Source organism: Erinaceus europaeus, chromosome 3 (genome assembly GCF_950295315.1).
Source record: "Erinaceus europaeus chromosome 3, mEriEur2.1, whole genome shotgun sequence".
Taxonomy (NCBI): domain Eukaryota; kingdom Metazoa; phylum Chordata; class Mammalia; order Eulipotyphla; family Erinaceidae; genus Erinaceus; species Erinaceus europaeus.
The window spans coordinates 149,146,992-149,173,277 of NC_080164.1; the positions used below are offsets into that span (position 1 = coordinate 149,146,992).

At 36.2% G+C, this 26,286-nt stretch overlaps 1 protein-coding gene across 2 annotated transcripts in view; it reads left to right on the forward strand.

The window, feature by feature from the left end:
* GABRA2 (gamma-aminobutyric acid type A receptor subunit alpha2) overlaps nucleotides 1-26,286 on the forward strand; it is a 142,569-nt gene that overhangs the window by 64,951 nt on the left and 51,332 nt on the right. For both annotated transcript variants that reach the window (XM_007539676.3, XM_060188103.1), the window contains exon 4: nucleotides 10,825-10,892. In XM_007539676.3, coding sequence (XP_007539738.2) covers nucleotides 10,825-10,892 — 68 coding nt within the window. The remainder of the gene's footprint in view (nucleotides 1-10,824; nucleotides 10,893-26,286) is intronic.

Consider the following 26,286-nt stretch of genomic DNA (forward strand, 5'->3'; position numbering starts at 1 on the left):
ATATGCCTTATTGTACATTTCCAACTTCCTCACATGTTACAAATCATTTTATTATTTTTAATATCTTGTTTATTTATCTGATAGAGACAGACATTGAGAGGAAAGGGGGAAGTAGAGAGGGAAAAAGCTCATTTTCTATGTTAGTATCTTTGTGTAGTTCCCATTATACTGCTAAGAACTATTTGCTTATGCACTTTCCCCTGATATATATTTAAGGTTTCTTTAAGGTACCTATTTGATCACAATGAAATGTTATTAATCAAGGAACCTAGTACAGATTTCACCCTCCATGTTCAAAATAAGATCAGACTCTTGATTATCTCAATAAGTACTCATTTATAGATTCCTCTATCCCACAAACTGTTTCATGTTCTTAGTTTACAGAGAGAACTAAACTGATTCAAGTGCTTCTCCTTATTAAAAAAAAAAAACAAAACATACACATAACACATCACCAAGTTGACATACTAGAAGGTCTCATTGCATTGGGAAGAAAAAAGGGTCAGAGTAAGGATGGTCCAAAGTAGTGGGAGGGAAAGATTGTTTCAGTTTGAGTTAGGATGCCAGCCTTGCCTCATTGTGGAAAAAACTGACTTTTGAAGAAATATTTAACTGAACATTAAACTTGGTGCCTGACATCCAGTAGGCACAATGTAAATAGTTGCTTAAATCAACAAATAAAAAAATAAGTAAAGGAGGAAGAAAATATGCTGTGCACATACTTATAAGAAGGGATTCTTTTCTTCCTTCCTTCCTTCCTTCCTTCCTTCCTTCCTTCCTTTCTTTTTAAAGAATAGTTTATTTTATTTTTTATTTGTGATTTAATAATGATCGGAAAAAGATTGTGGGATAAGAGGGGTTCAATTACATACAATTCCTGCCACCAGAGTTCCGTATTCCATCCCCTCCCATCCATCCCCTGGAAGGCTCCCTATTCTTTTTCCTTCTGGGAGTGTGGACCAAAAATCTTTATGGGGAACAGGACCTGTCAACGTCCATGTTCAGTGGGGAAGCAATTACAGAAACCAGACCTTCCACCTTCTGCACCCCGTAATGACCTTGGGTCCATACTGCCAGAGGGATAAAGAATAGGAAAGCTATCAGAGGAGGGAATGGGATACGGAGTTCTGGTGGTGGAAACTGTGTGGATTTGTACCCCTCTTATCCTATGGTTTTGTCAGTGTTTCCTTTTTATAAATAAAAATTATATTACACACACACACGTATATATAGTGGGAGGTCTGGATTCTGTAATGACTTCTCTGCTGGATATGGGCATTGACAGGTCAGTTCATACCCTAAGTCTGTTTATCTTTCCCAAGTGGTGTAGGGCCCTGGGGAGGTGGGGTTCCAGAGCAGCCAGGTTGGCATCATGGTAACCATCTGTAACTTGGTGGCTAAAAAGCACTAAGATATAAAGCAAAACAAATTGTTTTATAGTCAGAAACCTTAAGACAAGAATAGAGGAGATGAGATTTGGGGTCTTCATGTTGGAAGAATCTAGGAAGCCTATTTTAGGTGTATTCCAAGGGACCCATTACTTTGCTAATTTTTGCCCAAGCCCAAAAGCTGACATGCAGGTAGGTGAGCAGAAGGTATAATCTGGGAAGATAGTGTCAAATTGGGAATAGGACTAGAAAGCTGTATCAGGGCAGAGAGTAGCTCCCAGATGTGGGAAAAAAAAATATATATATATATCATTAACTATAACCCCCATCTGTCTGACCTAGGGCCCATATCCATTCCTATTTAGTACAGGAACTGGTGTAACTGAAAGGGCTTCTTTTCATATGTTTGTTGGCCCTCTGAATCGCTTGGTCAGTGAAGTTTCTGACCTTGTCCTCACCTTATTTTCTAATTGGGATTTTTTTTAAAGTCCTTTATGTATTTTTGGTTGTTATGTTATATATTATATGTTGTGTAGGTGGAATGTAATAAGTAGGGACAGGGAGGGAGAAGAGGGAGAACAGAAAATGAAACTTCTACTGGGCATAGTGGATAACATCAGAACAAAGGACTCTTGGAGGAGAGGAGGGAAACGGGTTGGAAGAGAACTGTGGAGCCCTGCTGCATAATGAAACTGTACTCATTTATCAATGACTGCACTGTAAAGCCTTAACCCCTTAAAAAAAATAGTACATGAAGCATAGAAAAACAGGCCTTCTTCTCAGATGGTGGAGAAAGCCTTATAAGAAGAGTGTTTCACCACAAGAGGACATTTCTAGTGGTATGTGTTTAAAAACCTGCATAGAAATTATGAAATTAAAATATCTAAAATAGATAATTTATTGTGAGGGCTTGAAAGAAAAACTGAATATTCAGAAAAATCAGCATATCTGTAAAAAGCTAGCTGAGATTATGCAGCCTGGGAAGACAAGAGAAAAACTGGTATAAGGAAAATGGACGTCATCTCAAAGTTCTCTGGTATTTAAGCAAACATACTGAGAAAATAGAAGTTTTGTGAAGGAGAAAATAGAAAGGAACAGCTGCTAAATTATAGTTAAAAATGCCTCAATTTTGATGACAAATATTAGTCTTGGAATTTATAGATCCGAGAAAATAAATGAAATCAAAGAAAATGTTCTAAGAGATACTCAGGAATGTATCATAGTTTGGAAAGACAAAAAATATTAAAAGCAGCAAAGAAATTGCTTATATAAAGGAATATTTAGTCATACACACAGGTAATTTCTCATCAGAAATAAGAAAAAGGTGTATATCATATTTAAAATACTAAATGAAGAACATTCAAACCAAGATTTTATTTTATTTTACCAGAGCACTGCTCAGCTCTGGTTTATGATAGTGTGAGAGATTAAACCTGGGACTTTGGAGCCTCAAGCATGAAAAGCTCTTTGCATAACCAGTATGCTATCTACCCCCCACCCTCAACCAAGATTATATATGTGGAAAAGCTGTACTTTAGTAGGGAAAATAAATGAGTGGGGTATATTGATACCCTCTTGCGGAAATGTGGAAATGTTTTCTTGTGAAAAAAACAGTATCTAATTGGAAAAATAGAAAAATAAATACATTGCCAATTAAATAAAAACTGATATTATTTGTCACTAGCAGACAAATCTACCGTCCTCAATTCTGAAATTATTTTTTTAAGCTGAAATAAGCAACTGTATATAATAACTTGAGTCTGCACAAATGGATAAAAAATAGCAACAAAATTAAATATACAGTTGAATATGAATGACAATATAAACATTTTTGTTTACAACACATATTCTGTTTTATTTAAATTAAGCCAAGAATTAATATGGCATTGATAGATTTTGGATGTAAATATTTATAGTATGCATGGCAAAAATGAAACAAAGGAAGAGGTGTATGAAATAACTTGCTGCAGGCTCACCCCTGGATCCAGCCCATCTCCCTGCCATTGGGAGACGGAGGTCAAGAGTGGCCTCTGCGGCTCCTGGAACAGCTCAGTGTGTTGAGGGTGACTTATGTAGGGAGACAAATACTCAGTCAACCCTGGGAAAAGCCTCAGAGGGAGATTCGTTTATTTGAGAGAGAAAGCAAGTACATACACCCATTGCCCAGGTAGAAGGTCAAGGTAATCATTAACCAAGCACAGAGCAACACAATGCATCGCAGCATGTTGACCTATAAACTATTTGATCACAAATGAAGAATTACCTACCATACAAGGTTTGATCACAAGCTTCACAATGCATATTTCCCCGGGGTGATTTTCAAGCACCTCAGGATAAATTACAGGCACTTCAGAGGAAGAGGGAGGAGGAAGAGGAGCAGTTGAGCAGAAATGTATGTGGTGGCTTTCAAGTTAGGCCAAACACAATGTACAGTAATTCATGGCCTTTGTTTTAAGGGGAGAAGAGAGGCATGTGCAGAAATGCAGCCCTCTTTCGGGGGAAGCCATCCATCATTAGTTCAAGAGGTCAGGGGAACCTGCCCTTCTCTCTCCCTAAAGGGAGAGTAGGGGGTCAGCTCTCTCTAACCCCATGGAAACAATGGCCTGGACTTCCTGGCACAGTGGGCCCTATTCTCCAACAACCTACCAATAAAGCAAACTTTTACCTACTGTTGTCATAAGGAGTAGAAAGAATTTATATCTATCAATGTTTGCATTATATGAGGTGATCCCAAATCAAGTCTAATATTACATTGAGAAAGAAGAGCAAATAAAATCCAAACCACATATAAAAAGAAATAACAAGGAAAAATAAAGTTAACGAAATAGAGAATAGGAAAAAGGAGAAAAATGAATTAAACCAATATTTTATTCTTTGACAAAGTTAGCTACAGTGAATTGGAAAAAATTAGGAAAAATACAAGCTTGATAGTTTTGAATTCAGACATTCAATTATAATTACCAAAGCATCCATTAATAAAATAGCACAAGATATAGGAAAGCAGTAAAGTTATGCTAGAAGTTGTCTACATATGTTAAGGTACTAGACTTAGTAATATAAAAAGATTAAACTTATGAGTATATGTTCTTCATTTACAATCAAGAGTTTCTGGTGCTCCAGACGCATGCTGTACTTATTTGCTTCTTATATCATCTCTCTTTCTTTTTATTATTTTTTTTACTATAGTTATTTATTTATTGGATAGAGATAACCAGAAATTGAGAGGAAGGGGGGAATAGGGAGAGAGACACCTGCAGCACTGCTTCACCACTTGTGAAGCTTTCCCCCTGGCAGATTGGGACCCGGATCCTTATACAATGTAACTTGTGTTCAACCAGGTGCATCATCACCTGGCCTCCTTCAGATCCCTCCGTATTGGAGTATAGTAAACTCCATTATGATAGCAGAAAGTGTGTATGTAAATTACTGTGAGAACAATAATAATAATTATTTACTTATTGAGCAGACTTATTAAAACTGTGCACTATTTCAGGGCTTGTTCTGTGCCAATGTTTTATTTTCTGAAAAACCGTAGTTCATATCTTGCCAAAGAGAATAATGTAGATTAGCAGTAACAGAACTGTAATGATACAAAGGTTCAATTAATTTTATATGGTAGCTATATTCATGTGTATAAAATATTACTAGTGCAAATGAAGAACCAAATATTTATTATATTTTGTTCCCTAGTTTCTTGTATTTTTATGAGAAACAGAGAGGAGAAAGAAAGCACTAGAACACTGCTCTGGTATATGCAACGCTGTGGATAAAACCTAGAAGCCTTACATACATAAGTTCCTTATTCTAACTATGAAAAAACCCCCTGACCACTAGATTTTTTTTTTTAATTAACCTAAACTTAGATATCACTTACAGCAGTTTTTTTTTTTCTTTCAAATCTTGCAACTATAGATGTCCAATAGTAAACATAGTGAATAAATAAACCAACATAGAGAATCAGAGAGAAAATGTCATGGTTGAGATTTTTCAATAGGATGGTAGAGTGGGCCTTTGAAGAAATACTAGAAAGATCAACTTTATACTTAGTTGGGTTGAAGAGCATGATGAACCCATGAAGAGCCAATGAAGCCAGCGTGATTCAGAGGCATAATTTCAATTGCCCACCATTATTCATAAAAAGAATTAGCAAAAATACAGGATTTTACACTTGGTAAATGCTATTTTTTTTCCTTAGAAAATTGCATTGTTAATATATTCTATACCTACACAGTTCAGACATTCAGACATTTTTTGACATACTTTTAAGAAAATAGTACCCTTCTGTCCTTATCAACCATTTCTTTCTCAATCCTTTTATATTTCATGTCCAGATTCTAAAGATCCTCTATGGGTTAAAACAAAAAAAAAAAAAAAAAAAGGAAAGAAAGAAAGGAGTGGGGTATTATTTCACTATAATTTAATACTATCACTTAATAAATACTTCATTGAAATGTAATTAAGAATCCTTTCTTAAAAAAATCTTATTCTCAATGTTACTTTTCTTCTTTTATTTTCTAACGACTACATCTTCCAAGTAAGATATATTGTACTTAATTTCTGATTCAGCTCATCCACTACATCAAATATACATAAAATTTTTTTTTCTTATATTTATTTTATTTACTTATTCCATTTTGTTGCCCTTGTTGTTTTATTGTTGTAGTTATTATTGTTGTTGTCGTTGTTGGATAGGACAGAGAGAAATGGAGAGAGGAGGGGAAGACAGAGAGGAGGAGAGAAAGATAGACACCTACAGACCTGCTTCACCGCCTGTGAAGCAACTCCCCTGCAGGTGGGGAGCTGGGGTTCGAACCGGGATCCTTATGCCGGTCCTTGTGCTTTGTGCCACCTGCGCTTAACCCGCTGCGCTACAGCCCAACCCCCCTATACATAAAATTTTAACAAAATGTCCTTGAACATAACATTATCCAAATCAAAGCCCTTATGGGATCCTGTTACTATGTAGACGCAGGGAAAAAAATAGTCTCATTGTTATACCACCTCAGGTCTTTTTTTATATAGTCTCTGGGTTTTATTTTGTTGTTGTCTCTGGGATTTTACCACTGCAATTTTTTAAATTTCAGATAGAGTCAGAGACAGAAGAAGAAAGAGAAAGTCACCACAGCACTAAAGTTTCCTTTCCCACAGTGCTGTAGCAGCTGGGCTTGAACATACCTTACATATGTGGACAGACAGGTTCCCACCTATATGAGCCATCTTGCCAGCCCACCTCTGTCTTTTTTACAAGGAAATACCTTACTTTTCTGCAAGTTTAGCTAGGCTTATGAACTATTTGAAAAATACTTTGATAATTGGTTATGATTCTATGTTGTATTACACAATGGAGACAAATTACATGATGCTTAAATTCTCCTTGAAAATGCTAATATGATGTTCACTTTGAACATCCTTTGGGAACATTTATTATTTCCTAAGAAGTATTTCAAATATTTAGCTAAGTACAGAGAATAAAGTGGCTTACTCAATTACCAGTTCCATCAAATTTTAAGATTTTTGCCAAAATAGATTAAGATCAGTTTTTTAAGAAGAAAATACTGGAAAGGCATTAGAAGTTCTCTCAGTTCCCCTTTGTAGGACAGTTCACCTTTTTCTCTGCAATGATGGTTGCTATGCTGAATTGACATTTGTTTCTAAGGATCATGTTTTTGACTCTGTTTATCACAGGCAAGCCTTATATTATTGACTGGAGGACCTATTATCAATCTGATGGCTTCGTCATTGGAAAAATATATATATAGAAAATACTTTTCCTTTTCCTTATTATATGTTGACATTTCTAAAGTAAGGAATTCAGCTTATAAACAGTTACTTTGAGGTGACTCATAGTGGTTGCTTCTCTTATAAATCCATTTACTACATGACAGTTAAATTTTAGCTTCTGGTGAGTAAGTACTTTCTTTAAATATTCTTTTCTTTTTCTCAACCTGGCCTTCCTCTACGAATGAGTAGTTTGTACTTTGCCATCATGGATAATAGTACATTCTCTTTACGAGTATCAATGATTACTCAAAGCCATTTTTAATGAAGATGTCCTATTTTGGGAAATGATATGCATCCTAGATAAAGAGTAGAATTAGATAAGATATCAAATTAGAATATATTAGAATAGAATTAGAATTAGATAAGTTGTTTTATTCAAACATAAAGCACCTAATATGTGGCAGACATTATGCTAAACCATGGTAGTTTAGCAAGTGAACACAGGTAACAGTTCTTTATTTTAACTGATTTAAATTCTGTTTGGGGAGACAGGCCCAGCAAGAAGCAAACAGAGTTAAAAATATTAATTCACATAAATAATAGCTAACTGGAAACAACTGTATAAAATTTAAAGTGTGGAAATAAGAAAATAATATTTATCTTACATAGGATGGATATTGTAACACTGTTCTCAGGATAAATGTTTAAACTGAGAGTTAAAACCAGAGGACCAACTATAAAAGGAGAGAAGTGATAAAGCCGGAGTGAAAACCTAGAGTCAGCATACTTTGGAGTGTTACATACCTTACCTTTGTAGGTCAGGATTTGAGAGATTGAGGTTGCCAGCACATTTGTTTATGCTATGACACACATCAAACCCTAGAATCAGAATAACTGAGACTGATATTAATAGCACAATTCAAGTCCATTTTTAATTTCACCTGGGAAAACAATATGTAGCCAGGAGATGGTTTGATTTTGCCATATCAGAACCACAGGCTTAGAAGATAACCAACATTCTTGTAATCTCCTCTCCTTTCTATGTCCTTGCTGCTTCTTTCCCTCCCCTTATCTTCTGGACAGACAACCATAATCAAACACTATACTTTTACTATAGAGGACTAAATACTGTGTTAGTTCACAGTCATCACACTAACATATTTCACAATTTTGTTTCCTTGTTTACAGCTCTGTGCATGCATTCATGCAGAAACCCTCAAAGTCTCATTATAAACAATGTCTTCGCCAATCTCAGATAGCTATTGGAGAATTTATAGTCAGTTCTTTCCTCCCATCCCCCTTCCTTTCCTCCCTTCCTTCCTTCCTTTTTCCCTCCCTTCCTTCCCTTCCTTCCTTTCCTTTCCCCCCTTCCCCTCTTTTCCTTTCCTTCTTTTTTTTCCCTTCCCTTCACTTCTCTTTCTTTTCTTCTGACCTTTCATACAGGAGAATGTCCCTCTCCTGCATACAGACTTTAGCTATGCTTATGAAGTTAATACACCATGAAATCATTTATTTAAGGTAACTTTGCATATCTGTGCTCTACCTCTGTAAGTATTGCTCCTGCTACTTAGAACTTTGAGGGGAATCTTATTTTCATCTATGCAGATTCTTAGCTTGCACCTCACTGAGGCCACTGTGTCCTGAGAATACTTTTTCATACTCTTAATTCCCTTTGCTATTTAGTAGATAGTCTTCATATGCTTACAATTAATATATTTGTACCTTTTCTTAATTTCTAAGAAGAATCATTTTATTTACCTCTGTTTGGGTGAAGACTATTTTAACATTTTAATTTCTTATCTCTAGAATATTTGAAATAAATAATTATAATAGTTAAAACTGAGTTTATTGAGTAAAGGTGATTCCGTGATTCCATTGGTACAAATAAGCTCACAAACATGTCCATTTTTATGATTTATTTAAGAGCACATATAATTCAGGTCCAGGACCATACAATTGTGAGTCACACTTCAGTATGAATTTGTGGGTCTTTTATTAAAAATTAGTTAGGAATTTTAAGGAAAAAAAGATATAAAGTAAGCATGAGGCTCATGTGTGGTGTTTAATACATAAAAATACAAAATTAATGAGATGTTCTTAATTCTCCAGATTATTGTAAATAGTAGTAGACTGCTTTGGTTTACACTATGGGTTTAGGAGCCAGAATTTCTGGGTTATAAAGCCTGACTGTTGAATCTGTGGAGTGTCGATCATGGGGTACTTGCCTTACCATCCTGTATATTACTGTATATGTATGTACCCTGGAATAACAATGGAAAGTCCATCTTATAGTTTTGTCCTGAAGATTATTGTATTTCAGTCATTTATAGAGCAAGCATTCAAAACCTGCTGTTACTTCAAAATCCTCTTAATTTTCAGATCTGTGATCATAATATTACACTTAATTTACCCTTACATGATAGCAAGTTATTGTTCAAATAATATTAAATATACATTTTCACTGTTTGTATAGACTTGGACATTGGATAATTAGCAGGCTAGATCTTAAGTTTGCAACAATGAAAACTAATGTCTTCCTTTTTTTAAGAGCATTAAAAAGGCTTTACAGATAATTTCTTTGAACATTTCTCATATCGCCATTCACTTATTCCCAATTAAAGATCAGAATCACAGTATTGAGGAATAGCTCACTCTGTACTGTGCACACCTTACCATGTGCAAAACTCACATTTGAACCCTGAGTCATGTGGGAGCATGGTAGAAAGAACCAGAGGATTTTCCTTGAATGGCTATGTAGTGCTATCACTTTCTCTCTGTGTGTATGAAATAAAAAAGAATGAAAAGGTCAGCCAGAAGTACCGAACTCTACTAAACCAATATATATACACACACATATATATGATTGATAAATGTGTTACAATTAAATCATTAGATAACTTTAAACTCCAATATTAGCAATTCAGGCATTTTAAATATATTTAAAGGCAAGTTTGTTTGGAAGTAATATACTATGATTAATTTATGTTATTCGCATTCATTTTCATATCACTGAATAATCCAGATTTTCATATTAACATGAATTATGTTTGTTTATAATGATTAATAATTTTATGCTTTATTGAGAAGATATACTAATTTGCAGTCCTTAAAACAAAATTCTGCCATCATTAAATACTACTTATAATATTTAGTTAAGGATAAAATTTAGGACTCTATTAAATTGTAACCATGATGACAAAATTTTGTTTTCACTATTAATGGTAAATTAGATTAGTTGCAGGAGATTCTAAGAAACTGTTAACCCTGAACAATATGTTTAAAAGAGAATGCCTTGGGGTCACAGAGATAGCTCAGCTTTACAGCAGAAGACTTGCATGCTTGAAGCCTCCAGAGACTCCAGGTTCAATCCTGACCTCCACCATATGTCAGAGATAGGTGTGCTCTGGTCTCACTACTTATGTTTTGCTAATACATATAAATAGATAAATGTTAAAATAACACAGAATGATGTGACCAGGTAAGGTTGATAAGTAAAAAAATCATATTATGTCTAGGCATTTTACATTTGGGATTGTGAGAACCTATGAAATGATTAAGCAATATGACAATATTGGTTGTGAAACTAGAAGAGAAAGTAAAAGGCAATATTTCTCAATATCATATAGCTTTCTATAACTGCCACATTGAAATTCTCTTTCTCTCTCTGGTTCCCATATGTAATATCTATATCCAATTTCTTTTTTTCTCATATCAGACAGTATTACTGAAGTCTACACTAACATCTACGTGACCAGTTTTGGCCCTGTCTCAGATACAGATATGGTGAGTTTTTCACTAAAGAGTATTTTTGCTTCCTCTCGTGGGAAGGGGTGATTCTGAGTAAACAAATATTTTTAGTGTCATTGAACTATTTACTGTCTCATGCCTGTTTAATCTACCCAAATACATGAACTTCCATAAGTGAAGTCTGTACAGTTGCATAGACAGCTACTTCTTACAGAATGAGGAAATGGTCAGTTTTACAAATGGAAATGTCTCTGTCATCATTGAACAATGTGGGTGATTTATCATCCCCAAATGGATAGGCACAATACTTAACATTTAACATATGAGACAGTCAAAAAGGCATCACGGAGATTACACATTAGCTTATGCAACAGACTTTTATGCTTGAGGTTTGGAGGTTCTAAACACTGGTACCACTAAATCCCAGAGCTGAGCAATACTCTGGTAAACAAACACCTAGAATCTTGACTGTCCTGCAATTCCATAGAATTGTATTTATTTTCTTTAAAATGAAATGGATGTGAAAATTGGTCAGGTAAGAAGAGACTGATGAACTAGAAATACCATAGTTTATTTTCTTATTAAGTGTAGTATTTTAGGAATCAGCCACCTCTTTCTATAGACTGTTGCTCTGTTAAAGGATTTCTTTGCCTTCTTTCTTTCTCTCTCTCTCTCTCTTTTTTTTAGCTAGGGCCTCTCTCTCTCATGTTTAGATGCACCACTCCAGGGTGCTTTCTTATTTATTCCAGCAGAGAAAGAGGAAAGAGAAACCCAGACCACAGCATTAGAGTCTTGACTGGTGTCATAGCACTCTCCATGTGGTGGTTCTGGGGCTTGAAGCTGCATCACATATATGGCAGGGAAGGTGCCCTACCCTTTGAACTTTTGAGATACTTCTCTGGTCCTTTTGTACAGTTTTTTGCTGAAACAATATTTCATCCACCTTCTATCTGACCCAGGAGTTTGAGTTGGAGGAGATTCCCTTGTCACTTCCTTATGTGTTATCCTGCATCATGTCATCTCCTCGTAATTACTTCCCTTATTCTGAAAACATAATGGATAGCTTTAGAAGCTTTATAGAAAACTAAAACAACAGATTTTACCTTTTTTTTTTTTTTGACACTCATAAATATTAACTCAGGTTGGGCTAGGCAGGAGCAGATGAGACATCTCTGCCATTCCTTTAGGGGAATATCTAGAAAGTCAAATTCTTCATAGAAACAGTGAGTAGATAAAAATGGCTGCTAGATAGTGGGGCATGGGGATAGTAATATATACATTACCCTACAGGTTGAGTAAATCTGACACTTTAAGTAAAACATAGTGACTAGGTTGGTGATATTTATTGTATTGTAAACATCGAAATTCACTGAGTGGAACTTTAATATTCTTATCAAAATAACAATGTGTGAGTAGTAGAGATACATGTTAATTATCTGGGCTGCCATGATCTTTTCACATTGCATATACTTAAGTTCAGTTACCATGATACTTAAGTATTTTATACATCTATATTTGTTTACAGCTATACCTCAGTAAGTAAAAGAGGAGTGCTAATACTTAATTTTCAGAGAAATGAAACTGAACTTCTGAGGTAGATGCAATCTTATAAAACATTTTATCAATTAAAAAAAAAGATAAACCACAGTCCCCCAGCCCCCCAAAAAAGAAAGTAGAAAGTGACCATTTAGCAAGTTTTTCTGCATAAGATTTATTTCAGACCTTTGCTAGGAAACATTTATTTTTATAAATCCTAAAAGCTTTGAAACTTTGAAAGGAACTTAAAAATTAGCAAGTTTAAGATGCATTTACCTAATTCTACAGAATTGTTTTTGATCATGTCCTATTTTCTACTTTGTTTCTTTTCATTCACCCTCTTTCCTTGGATTTGTTAGTGTGAGTTTTGAACATGTTTGGTTAATTGAAAACCATTAAATAGGCACATACTTTGTTATCACATTCCAGTTCATGGAGTAGACCTATGAGGCTAATTCAAAGAAGGGAAATAATATAAATATTTAAAACAATAAGCTGGTAATGAATAAGAAGTAAAATAACTGTAGGCTATCTAGAATGAACAAATGCAGAAAAAACACTGTTGTTAGGGGTGAACCATGGTGGACAAAGAAGGAACTATGATAGTGCACCTCCCTTAAGCTGATAGAATTTCACTGGAGAGGAGTTAGTAGTGAAGAAAACTGTGAAGGTTTACATTAAAAGTAGTGCATAGGAGTATCCTGCCTGGGGCCTGAAAACTTACTGCTTGTCATTTCTTTGATCTGTGTTAAAGAATGGCAGGGCACCAGAACTAGGAAGAGAACTAGAAAGAAAAAAGTCTCTTGCATGAAACATTGCCATACCTCTCCAATATCCTCTACTGATAAAGCCCAATATCATGTGAGCTGACAAAGGAATGATATTTATGGGTTGTTTCTCATGTGCTACAAAAGGGAAAGGAGTGTTGATCTGGAGTTGAGAGGTAATACCCCAGTAGTTGGCATACACTGTAATGTGTGCTATGTGGAGGGTTTTCGAGTAATACTCAATGGTTTGGTTATACAGTAAGTACTGTTTGATATTTATCCAAATATAGAGAATAAAGGTAAAGCTAGAGGGAATAAAAATTGAATAGGTTATATATCATTGTAAATGGAGTAAACACATGCTTACTAGTATTATATTTATATTAAGAGAGATGATGTTCAGTTAAAAAGTATAGATTTTTGTGAAGAGGAATGAGACCATCTTTCTGCTGGTCATATGTTGTGATTTATACTCACTGCAAAGCAATGCTAAGGACAATAAGGGAGAGACTGAGTTTATGTTATATTAATGTATAAATATCCAGGTCAAGAAATGAAATTTGGGGGTCAGGCAGTGGTGTACCTGGTTAAGGGAACACATTACCATGCACAGGGACCTAGGTTCTAGCCCCTGCTCCCTACCTGCAGGAGGGTCATCAGTGGTGAAGGAGGTCTCATGCTATCTAACTTTCTCTTTATATCTCTATCTTCCTTCCCCTCTCAACTTTTCCCTGTAATATGAAAAAAAAAATTTTAAAGGAAAAAAAAGACCACTGAGAGTGGTGGATTCACAGTAAGTACCAGCCATGAGCCCCAGAGATAACCTTGGCAGCAATAACAAAACAAACAAAAAAGAAATGAAACTCTACTGTGACATTAAGAAAAGAGTTTGATGGTGAAGGAAAGAACACTCATCAGCCACACATAAAAATGACTAGGAAGTGGGCTGGCAAAATAACTCATGTGGATTGTTTTCTGTTTTGTCATGTGCTAAACCTAGGGTATAGCCCAACTCGCACTGCACTGAAGGAAACTTCAGTGCTATGATCTTTCATTTTCTATTTGTTCTTCTTTGTCTCTGACCCAAAATCCTTAGTAGGAAGACTCCATTCACATCTTAAGTAAAGTATTTGCTAAAGAGAATAAAAACAAAGAATGAATTTAATTTTATTTCAGTATGCAGTATGCTTACTTAGTAGCAAGATCTAACCCCCTAAGTACTTCTGTTCACTTCAGTGATGTAGATTTGTTGTGACATTAGCCTGAGAGGAAAAAGCAGCATAGCAAAAAGAATTAAGAACCGAAGGAACACACGTACAGACACAGCAATGTGCACACACACCAACTGCAATCTCAGAATCATTAGCCAGTGTAATTATCCAAAGAAAGCTACAGATCTAAATTATAATTAAAGATTCTAATTACAATGTCTAAAATTAAGTTAAAAATCTTTTATTTCAACATTTAAAAAAATTCTTGAATAAAAAGGTAATTAAACTTTGCGATGTACTAGTAGCTAACACTTGATGATGTCAATTGTGTTCAGTTGATAATGCATTCAGTGTGTGTGCATGCGTGCGTGCGTGTGTTTGTGTGTGTGTGTGTGTGTGTGTGTGTGTGTGTGCGTGTATGTGGAGAGAGAGAGAGAGAGAGATTGAGATTCTTTTATCCATGGTTTCTATATAGGGTAAAATTTCCCATATTAGTTTTTCCCAAACATTTGCACTGGGTATGCATATTCTAGCTGTTCTGCATTTAAACCTAGATGCATCTAAATCTAGACTAAAATCGGTTTAAATTATTGATTATTATTGATTGCAGCACTATTAGAGGAGGAATTTGAACAATAGAAACTTTAAAATCATTTTATTGTTTCTGATCCAGAGTTTACTGTTAAACCATTATGATACTACTGGCCTTTTAGATGAGTTTTGGCCTTGGCTTATTGATCATATTTTGTCCCCTTAGCTAATGCTTTTTTGTACTTACGAAAATGTTAAGAGTGCTGTCTTAGATTCCCCTGAATTCCCTGGGATATTCCCAGGGAAATTTAGAAAATTTGTTATTAGGAAAAACCTGACAGTATAAATACTGGGATAGAAAAAAAGTCATGATCACTTTTGTATAGAAAAATATGTCATTTCTTTTCCTGCAGCCCAGTATCTGTTATCCCTTATCAGAAATTGTAATAGGTATAAATCTGACAAAACTATGTCAGAAGTAAAACTGACATATATAAGTTGATTATTGGGTGTTTACTGACAGTTTAGAAGAGTGGAAATTAAACTTTATGAATTTTTTTCTTAATTTTTAAATAATATTACTGCAAGTGTAAAGTATCACTAAAGTTTTAATCACTGGGAGTTTTTATTAAACTTGTTATTTGGAATCATTATTACTAATTGTGAAACACAAGTCTTCAGCTTTAGAAATTAATGTATCTGATTTTAGACTGAGGGCAGCAAAAAGACATCTCTGGATTGGTGGAAAGTTGGGGTATTATTGTTCTTTCAATAAAATCAGATCTTATGAAATCGAACAGTTTGTGTTAAAGGAAGGGAGATGGAGAAATCTGAGAAACTTGGCTGTAAACTGTTGTAGTCCATGAAAGAAATAATGGTAGGATAGGCCAGGGTAGAAGAACTGAAAACAAAAGAATTAAAGAGATTTACAAGATCTCCCTGTAGGAGAGTGGACAAGAATACATAACCTTTTGATAATGGAGGTTGGAGGAAAATTGCAGGACTAAGTTTTGAGAGAATGGTGGGGGCAGGGAAGATAGTACCATTCACTGAATGTGGGACATGGGGCTGGATTTGTTCACTTTTGTCTTGGTGTTTAGAGGTGTTTTATTCTTTGGATATATCAGGCTAAACTTCTTTTGTGAGATTTAACTGTAGATGGCATAGTCCTGAAACTCAAGAAAAAGACTTGTAGTTCAGATGACTTGGGGAATGAGTTGATGGTGTTTGAAAACATAAGCTTACATGGATTTGTGAAAGGAAAGAGGTTAGTGTGGTCATCATACTCTTACAGAAACCCAAGAATGTATGAAGCTATATAAGACTTAAGAGGAGGTTGAGAAAAAATAAACATTTACATCTGTCACAATTAAAGAATAGAATGATATGGCAGAGACTCTGATGTATATAATAATCAGGTATATGTATCAAGTACAGCTTCTGTCAAGGTTGAATTCTGTATACTGTAGGTGGTATGATTCAGTTGATAATTGGGTGAACGCATAAGCTTAGTCCATAGTATAAACGTCTCTAGGGGTGGGATAAAAATTTCATATAAGAGGTACGTAGGTAACTTCCTCCTTTAACATCCTTTGGTAAGAAGTCTTGTTATCCTTAGTATAAACTCCAGTTATAGGTTTGTATTTCTTTGGAGGTAGGTGGGGTTATCCTTTACAGCCTCCCTCTTATTTTGTATAAAATAAATAATTGTGATGTCTGAACTTGAACTACTTAGTAAAATAAAAACTGAGGGACTGAGTAGTGGTGCCTCTGGAAGAGCTCACTTGTTGCAATGCACAATGACCTGGTACAAGCCTCCCATCTACACCTGCAGGGGGGGGAAGTTTCAAAAGTGCTGAAGTAGTTCTGCAAGTGTTTCTCTTTTTCTCTCTCCCTCTCTATCTATCCTTTTCCTTTAAATTTCTCTTGTCTCTATCCAAATAAATAAATAAAATTACATTAGTAAAAACAAAAATTGTAGAAATTACTTTTTTTCCTCTGGGTTACAGGAGTGGGACCTACCTTTTCTATGCCTTTAGAATGATAGGTGCCGCTCCGCTCCCATACATTTTCCAGGAGATATGACATAGGTTGTTGGCAGATATAGAAAGTCTCAGATCCCTTGCAAAGGATTTTCCTATAACAACGGGAGAATGCAATTTTCATGCCAATGCAGGAGAGTTTTGCAAAAGCAGTGAGAGATCAACAGTATTATATTTTATGTATAGTAAAGCCAAGAAAAGGATTTAAAAGTGTCATTAGATAAAGAACAAGGAGATATTTGCTGATAGTGGTAAAAGCAACCAGATTGCAGTGGGCTGAAACATGTGGGAGGTGAGGAGATGGAGAAAGAGTGGAGGCAACATTTTTAAGCAGCATAGTTGAGGAGAGGAGGCAAGACAGGGCAGTAGCTGGAAGGCATCATAATAATCAGTGAGGCTTTTATTTTTAAAGATTGCCACGAACTTCTCACTGTTCTCAAATATGTCATTATCTTCAACAGCTCTCTGGCCTTGTAAATGTTTTTCCCTGTTCTCGCTAAGCATCCTTTCTCCTTTGCCAACTGGAGACCTTTTTTTTTTTCTTTTTCTTTTTTTCCAAGGCCAAATTGCATATTCACTGATGACTTTCTAGGCTACTCCAAGTAAAGTCAGTGTTTTTTGTTCTTGTGTTCTACCATATGGTGCGCACACATTTTTATGACATTGCACACTGGATTATAAAAATCTTTGCATGCCTTTCTTTTTAGTGTATTCGGAGATACTAGAAGGCAAGAGTTGCGTTTGTTCATTTCAGCAATACTTACTAAGTATAGAACACTGTCTGACACAGTGTTGGGAGCCAGAATACGCAAAGTATAATCAGTGTTTATTCACAAATTTTTGATGAGATGGGGAGACTACTAGCAAAATTTCTCAGTTTTTAAGCAGTATAATGATGTTCCTTGAAGAATTAAAGGATTTGATGGTAGGTGAGGGATGTGAGCCGATGATACCTGTATTGAAGAAGGTTTCTAGGAAAATAATTTAGTGGAGGAAGAAAAATAAGACAAGTAGCTACACAGTAAGAAAAATATTTAAACACAAATTGGAAGAGTTTGTTGAATTTAGTGAAATAGAAAGTTCACATGAACTGGATTTTATAATACTATGGGAAATGAAAAATAAAGCCAATAGTTTTTTTTTTAGACCAGAGCACTGTTCAGCTCTGGCTTATGGTGGGGCTGGGGATTGAACCTGGGAGATCAGAGCCTCAGGCATGAGAGTCTTTTTGCATAACCATTTTGCTGTCTCCCCAGCCTGCCAATAGGTTTTTATACCCAGTCTCCCACTCCACCAAATTGTAAGTACAACTTTAGAACATAGTAGACCTCTTGTTACCATATGGTTTACTATTACTTGACCATTCATATGTTTCATATTATTTAAAAATATAACTACTATGTGTGATGATAGCCTACTTTGATTATTTTAATATGGTTATATAGACACACAAGCACTTTAAACTTGTGATTTGAAAGATTACAGTTTACATGAACTGTTTTGCTGTAAGATACTTTATACCATCTGCCTCTGCTGATAGCTGTTATGTACCATTTGTAGTTATTGCATATATTTTTTTTTTACACACATATGTATTCGTGCACACATTATTGTTAATTTTCTTTATTCTAGGTGTCTGTTAGAATCTGGTGATACAGGATTGAAAGAGATATTCTTAGTCCTTGTTCTGAATCCTCAGTGGAAATGGGTCAAATGTAGGAGTTGGTAGGAAATAGATGCTACAGCAGAGATTAGTAAGTGTGGGTAGTAGAATCATGTGTGATACAAGAGGAACCCTGTTAGTTTGTATGCCTGCAAGGAGATTATTGAACAGGAAGCTAGAGAAGTGAGTGGGGAGATCGCATGAAGGATCCTGAAAGGTCTGAGAAAGCATTTGGACTTTATCCTTTAGAAATTTAACTGAGCAAACTCAACAACACTTTATTCATTGGATCTCCTTTTAATTACATGATGACATCTTGGGTACCTTGTATAGCTTTCCTATTTACTTCAGTTGTCAAAGTTAGCTCTAGTCAAATTTTAACATCGCTCCCTTATAACATAAATTTTTTTGTATGAGGACTCGTTTATTCTCTAATCATGTTCACAGCTAAAAAATGTATAGTACAGAATAAGAAAAGATCCATTTTTCCTCTCCTATTTCTGGATCTTCCAGAGGTGAGGCTTGGAGAAGGGAGGTTTTAAAGAAGGGAGAGATGCCTTTTTTACTATGCTGGTTCTGTTGGTAATTCTTCCTTGGCAAGCAATGCCAGTGGTGTGACTTGTTTACTAATTCTGACTGTCTTGAGGCACACTTGGGATTTCTCCTCAGTGAGCTTTCTATTGTCAGAAATACAGGGACTTTATATTCTTGTGTGCCTCTTTGGGAACTAAAATTTTTGTGACTATTACTAAGCCATTGAATATGGGAAATGGGGAAGATGAGTATCATGAAGGTGATCTATACCATGTTGCTTCCCTTGAGAGTCACATAATTTCTAAGAACTTTACAAATATCATCTTACTTCCTTTTTGAGGATTTTTAAAACCATATATTTAGTTATCATTTTTAATTTTACAGCACAGAGATAAATTTAGAAGAGTAGGAGGGATAGAGGAGTCATGGTACACATTAAAGTGCACAAGAGCTGGTGTGATGGTGCACCTCATTGAGCACACATGCTACAATGTGTAGGGACCTGGGTTTGAGCCCCAAAGTTCCCACTTGCAGGGGGAAAGCTTCATGAGTCGTGAAGCAGTGTTTCAGGTGTCTCTGTGAATTTTCCTCTCTATCACCCCCTTTCCTCTTGATTTCTGCCTGCCTCTATGCAATAAATAAATATGAAATTTTTTAAAAAATGAAAAAAGAAGGGATGTAGAGAGGGAGAGAGATACTTGCATTTGTGAAGATTTCCCCAACCCCCAGCAAGCAGGGACTGGGCGCATGAACTGGGTCCTTGCTCATTGTATCTTGTGCACTCAACTGAATGTTCCACCACCCAGACCTCCATCTCACTTCTTGTATATGAGTTCTCACAATATTTTATAGACATATACTTAGGAATACATGCTTTATGTATTTATCGCATATTGCACATTTTACTACCATTGCTACTATCCTCTGACTTCCTGCCTGTGTCAGTTTTAAATGTAAAAATATTAATTTGATTCTAAAACATCAGGCTCAGTCCTGATATTTACTTCTCTCTATAACTACCCATAAGTCACTACTGATGTCCATTTACTAGTCTGTAAAAGAAGAAAGTTTTACTCTGGCATTCTGCCTTCAGGAATGTCTTTACGTGTCATCTGAAAACAGAAAAAGCATAGTGTTAGGAAGTTTTATTGAGTTCAAATTTTGGCAGCCTCTCTCTGTTTAGATGGATGTGCCTTCTGAAGTATTTCCTACCTGTGAAATGAGGACACTTTGCATATTTAATAAAACTGTTGGGACTGTTAAATGGCCTAAGTTCTATCAAAGCACACCACTCTTAGCATATTGCAGCCATTAGGGTCAGAGAAATAGCTCAATGGTAGAACATAAGGCTTGTATACAGGAGACCTGGAGTTCAATCCCTGACACTTCATATGCTAGTGGTGAGCCATAAAAAGAAAGTAACTAAGGGGCCGGGTGGTGGCGGACCTGGTTGAGCGCAGGTATTAAATGCTCAAAGACCCAGGTTTGAGCCCCAGGTCCCCACCTGGAGGAGGAAAACTTTGCGAATGGTGAAGTAGTGCTGCCGGTATCTCTCTGTCTCTCTCCCTCTCTATCACCCTCTTGATTTCTGGCTGTCTCTTTACAATAAATAAAGATAATTTTTAAAAATTTTTAAAAAGAAATCGAAGATAGGTTATTAAAAAAGTAACTAATAAGTATTGCAATTTTTGATCCTTTTTCATACTCCAGTTACATTTTGATTAGAATGTGAATCTTCAGCTACTAGATATTCTAAATTTGTGAAATTTGAGTGGTTTTTAGTCCCAAATATCCAGCCTTGTCAACTCACATGCACAATGTGGAAACATGCAGCAGCTGAGTTAGTTTGTTTGCTCTGTGTAAGCTTCTTTATATAAAACTGTTTTATGATTTACACAAATTGGGTTTATTGGCATGCTGCTGTTCTATTCTTTAGCTTTTTCCCTTTTTTGGATTTTCTGCCATGCTAATACTGGACTCCATGCCCCTTTGAGTACCAACTAGAAATATATGACCTTAACTATTCTTTTATATTCCAAGGATGTCGTTTCTTTAATTGCCCTGGATCTGCTTAATAAATCACATTTTTCTTTCACAAAGAAGAAGCACACTGAGTCGAAATTACTCAGAAAGAGACAAGCTTTTATTTATGCAGTGGGTATAATGAGCTTTTAGAACTTTAAAATGCATGCAGTAAGTCAAAGTAGACCCCAAATTACTCCAAGAGTCATTCCACAGTTTAGTTATGTTTTAGTAGGTAGGTATAAGTTTTCAGGAATTGGCTACAAATGATGACTTATAACTAATGAGCCAGGCACTACAAAAGATATGCTGTCTAGTGTGTTCTTGAAATCATGTTTATCCAATATACTCTGTAGTGGATGTGCAATAGAGAGTGCTTTGCTAACTTTGCACTATAAATTATAGGAATAATAATTATTGGCCGTGAAAACATAGAATTGAAAACTGTATCTTCATCTGAGTTCTGTCTCTAACAAGCCTGAATGTGGGAAATTCACTATGTGTATCTATAACCTCATCTATTAAAAGGCTTGGTCTAAATTTCCTGTAAAGAAAAGTTTTAAATATTAGCCTATTTATACTCTTTAACTATTCAGTCTTCCCCAGTAGTAAGTCTCCTGTTCCCTATACATAGTAAAGCCACAGAATAGTCGATTGTTATATGTCCAAGTGGGTTTTGTTTGTTTGTTTCTAAATGTAATTCATAATTGTTATTATGTATTCTCCAAGTCATGGTGGGGCTGTCCAGCTCACCAATCATATATATTTCTTGTGAAATCACTTTTTTCTGAACACATAATGCAGATACTGTTTATCCATGACAATGCTGAATGATAATTAAAAATATTTATTTTACTTTTTTCTCATTTAATTATTTGATAAGACAGAGAGAAATTGAGACAGAGGGGCAGGTAGAATATCAGAGAGAAAGAGAGATAACCTGCAGCATTGCTTCACAGCTTGTCAAACTTTCCTCCTTCCGGTGGGGACAAGGGCTTAAACTTGGGTCTTTGAGAATGGTGACATTTATACTCTACTAGGTGTACCACTGCCTTGCCTTAAGTGCTAATACTTAAGCTCATAATTTTATATGGTCAACTATAGGAGTTATAAATATCCAAATATCCTTTGGAAGGAAAAAAGTTTCCCCACTCCTACCATAAGGGTTTATGTTGCATCTCCCCCCCCAACCCCCATGCTGGGACCTCATGCCATGTGCAACTCCACCACTGAGTAGCCTCTCCAAACCAGGTTTCTCTTTATTTTTTGAGAAAGAGCTAGGCAAGAGGAGAAGGCAGAGAAGAGATACAACAGAACCACTTTATCATTGGAGCTATCCCTTGTGCTGTTCTCGTGTTCTCAGTGTGGTTTTAGGGATTGAGTCCAGGACCTTTCCTATGGTTAGGCATGTGCTCTACTGAGTGAGTTCTCAAGCAATTACAATACATTGTAACTCCTTGTAGTTTATTTTATAATTGGTTACTTCCTTTAGATCCTCAGTTTTATGGCCCTAAGTGTAAAGTGTGTGTAAAAAAATTGCATTGTGTTTATTTTTCTGATGATCTCCATTTATAACACACACATCAAATAATTACTATGCTCATATATCCTACTGGTAAACTTCAAGTTTATTTCAGAAACCCAATTTTTAAGTTCTCATGCAATGGAAACTGACAACAGCCCAGACAATTCCAAACAAGGCTTTATTGAAATTTGTGTCTGAACACAAAGGAGACAGCTCTGGAGCAGGTTTATCTGAAGGTTATCTGAAGAGGAATCACAGATTAAAGGGCAGAGGCACATGGACTCTTTATGGATGAGTGGTATTAATCTCATCAACATTCTGAGAGTGAGAGAGAAGGCAGCCTCAGGATTCTGAGACAGAAGACGCATTTTCCAGCCAGTGTATAGGTGGGTCATGGAAAGACGCATTCTGAAGTAGACTGAGTTTGTGGGTCTAATGTATGTTTGAGCATGAATGGCTGCCCCTCCCCCCCAAGTTCGTCTATCAGTCTCCCCTTGGCATGTCAGCCCTTGTGGTCAAGCGAGATGGGCTGGAGTACGTGAGGAATTCTAACCAGCCTATCAGTCTTCGCCACATCACCCCACCCCCCTCCCTCTGGTGGTCTTTGCCTTCTTTAAATTTCTATTTTCCCGTTCCTGCATCACCATCCATACCTTATTGCCTTGCTCTCTTTTTCCTTATAAGGAGATATTGGTCTCATTGGCCAGCTTGACTGCCTTCCCCTGCACAGCTACCCCTTTATAAACTTGTAACTTAAACAATAAAGTGTTCCGTCCACTGCCATGGTACCCTGAGGTGGTTTGTTGTACTGCCCGCCGCCAGGGTATGCTGGAAGACCGCTCAGCAGCTCACCTCTGGCGCTGCTGGCCCAAGATTCCCTGCTCTCCATCTGTCTCTGGTGGCCAACAGACAGTGAGTGGGAGCCAGGCTGGCCGGTTCCCCTGAAGCGTCCGTCAGAGTTCACTAATCAGGAATGACTAGAGGCAGTGAGCTTCTTGAATCAACCAGTTAGGGTCATTATGGGCCTCACATGTGCTCTGGCTGTTTATTTGCTGGATTAATTTCTCATGGTGTAGTCTCACTACTTCTCCCTTAGAATGCTCTGAGTTTGATTAGAAAGGAAATAGCCAAAAATATCTTTATCTTGAGATACAGGAGTTCAAAGAAAGAGTTCCTTCTTTGCCTCATTTTTTAAAAGAATATTAATTGTGAATACTGAGAGTGTATACTGTATAAGTGTAAAGGGATTATGTGGAAATGATGTGTTTAGCAATCCTATCGTTTTTAGTGGTTCTACAGTGAAGATTACTTAAATAATTTTATTTACTTGTTTATTATTGCCACCAGGGTTATTGCTGGAGCATGGTGCCTGCACAACAAATCAGTTGTTCCTGATGGCTATCTCATTTTCCCCCCTTTATTTGATAAGGAAAAGAGAAGTTTAAAGGAGAGGGGAGACAGATAGGGACAGAGATAGAGACACACCTGCAGTACTTCACCACTCATGAAGCTTCCCTCTTGCAGGTGAGGAGCAGGGACTGCAACAGGGGTTTTTATGCATGCTTAACATGTACATTCAGCCTGATGAACAGCCACCTACCCTACTGAAAAGAACTATTTTAATAGAGAAAGCAAAACCACAGAAACATGTGAATCAACTATTTTTAATACAGTTCTATAAACCTGCATTTTTGCTGATGCCTTAAAACATAAGATAAAACTATAAAGAGATTGGAAAGACGTAAAGTTAAACTAAATCTAATTCTTAGGAATGATTGCTATATTTAGTAATGAAGTGGTTTTTTTTATAGTCCTACATGTGATTACTATCCATGAAAACATCTTAGCAGTTAATATGTCTAAATATTCTTAGTTGTTTTAGATAAATGACTTCAATGATTTTTAATATAGTAATCAGATGTGTGATTTTTGTTTCTTATCACCAATGTAAAAGATAAATCCTGGATAAGCTAGTAGTTTCCTCAAGTGTCTGAAAAACTTGAAAGTAGAAATAAATTAATCTAGTAGCCCTACAAGACAGTGGCCCATATCAGCCGACGGCCAGATAATCCACAAAGATAGAAACAAGGCAAGATGAGATAAATTTAGCCCAGCTAAAACCAGCTTGTCTCCAGTCTCATAATTTCTAAGCTATTAATAGTTGCTGTTTGATGCTACTGCAATTTGGGTGTTGAAAGTTATTTAGCATATCAATAACTAACTAGTCTTTAAATTTATTAACTAATTGGCTAGTCTCCAGATTTTTTTTCTGATTAAATTTTGATTTATATTACTATCATAAATTCAGGCGTGGAGGAGAGTATGCTACTTTTTATTCAGATTTAGTATCTGCTGATTACTTCTCAACCCACTGCATTTTGTTGTACATTCTTGAGTCTTTGGTTCTTGTCAACTTTTAACAGTATTTGATACTGTTTATCTCTGCTTTGTTTTGTTTTTGGCACCAAGATTATACTGAAACTTTTTGCTTATATTATTTCTCTGCTCCTGACAAACTCTTTCTTATTTTTAGATAGAGGGGAAGAGTGGGAAGGAGAGAGGTAAGGAGGGAGGGAGGGGAGAAAAGACAGAGAGGAGAGAATCATGCAGACTGCTTCAACACTAGTGAAGTTCCCCCTCTGCAGACGTGCCTGTGTGGTGACCAGAGACTCAAACCTGGATCCTTGTACATGGTAAAGAGTGCACTCATTGAGCTATATCCTGAATCTTTTATATGGTTCTTAAACTTTTATTCCTAATTCCTTTTTTTTTTTTTGTTCCATCTTCACTACCTGCGGGAGTCCCTTCATAGGCGGTGAAGCAGGTCCGCAGGTGTGTTTCTCTCCCCATCTCTGGCTTCCCCGCCTCTCTCGATTCCTCTCTGTCCTATCCAACAACAAACAACATCAACAACAACTATAATAACCACAACAAGGGCAACAAATGGGGGCCCCAAACTATTAAATGGAGGAAGGAGGCTCTCTTCAATAAATGGTGCTGGGAAAACTGGGTTGAAACATGCAGAAGAATGACACTGAACCACCTTATCTCACCAAACAAAAATCAACTCCAGATGGACCAAGGACCTAGATGTTAGACCAGAAACTATCAAATATTTAGAGGAAAACATTGGTGGAACACTTTCCCACCTAAACCTCAAGGACATCTCTGATGAAACAAACCCAATTGCAAGGAAGACTAAAGCAGAAAGAAACCAATGGGACTACATCAAATTGAAAAGCTTCTGCACAGCCAAAGAAACTATCACACAAAGATACCCCTCACAGAATAGAAGATTTTCTCATGCAGTACATCAGGCAAGAAAATAATAAACAAAATATACAAAGAGCTCAGCAAACTTAGCACCAAAAAAGCAAATGACCCCATCCAAAAATGGGCAGAGGATATGAACAAAACATTCACTTCAGAGGAGATCCAAAAGGCTAACAAACATATGAAAAACTGCTCCAGGTCACTGATTGTCAGTGAAATGCTAATAAAGATAACATTGAGATACCACCTCACCCCTGTGAGAATGGCATACATCAAAAAGACAACAGCTGTTTAATTTGATGTAGTCCCATAGGTTTATACTTGCC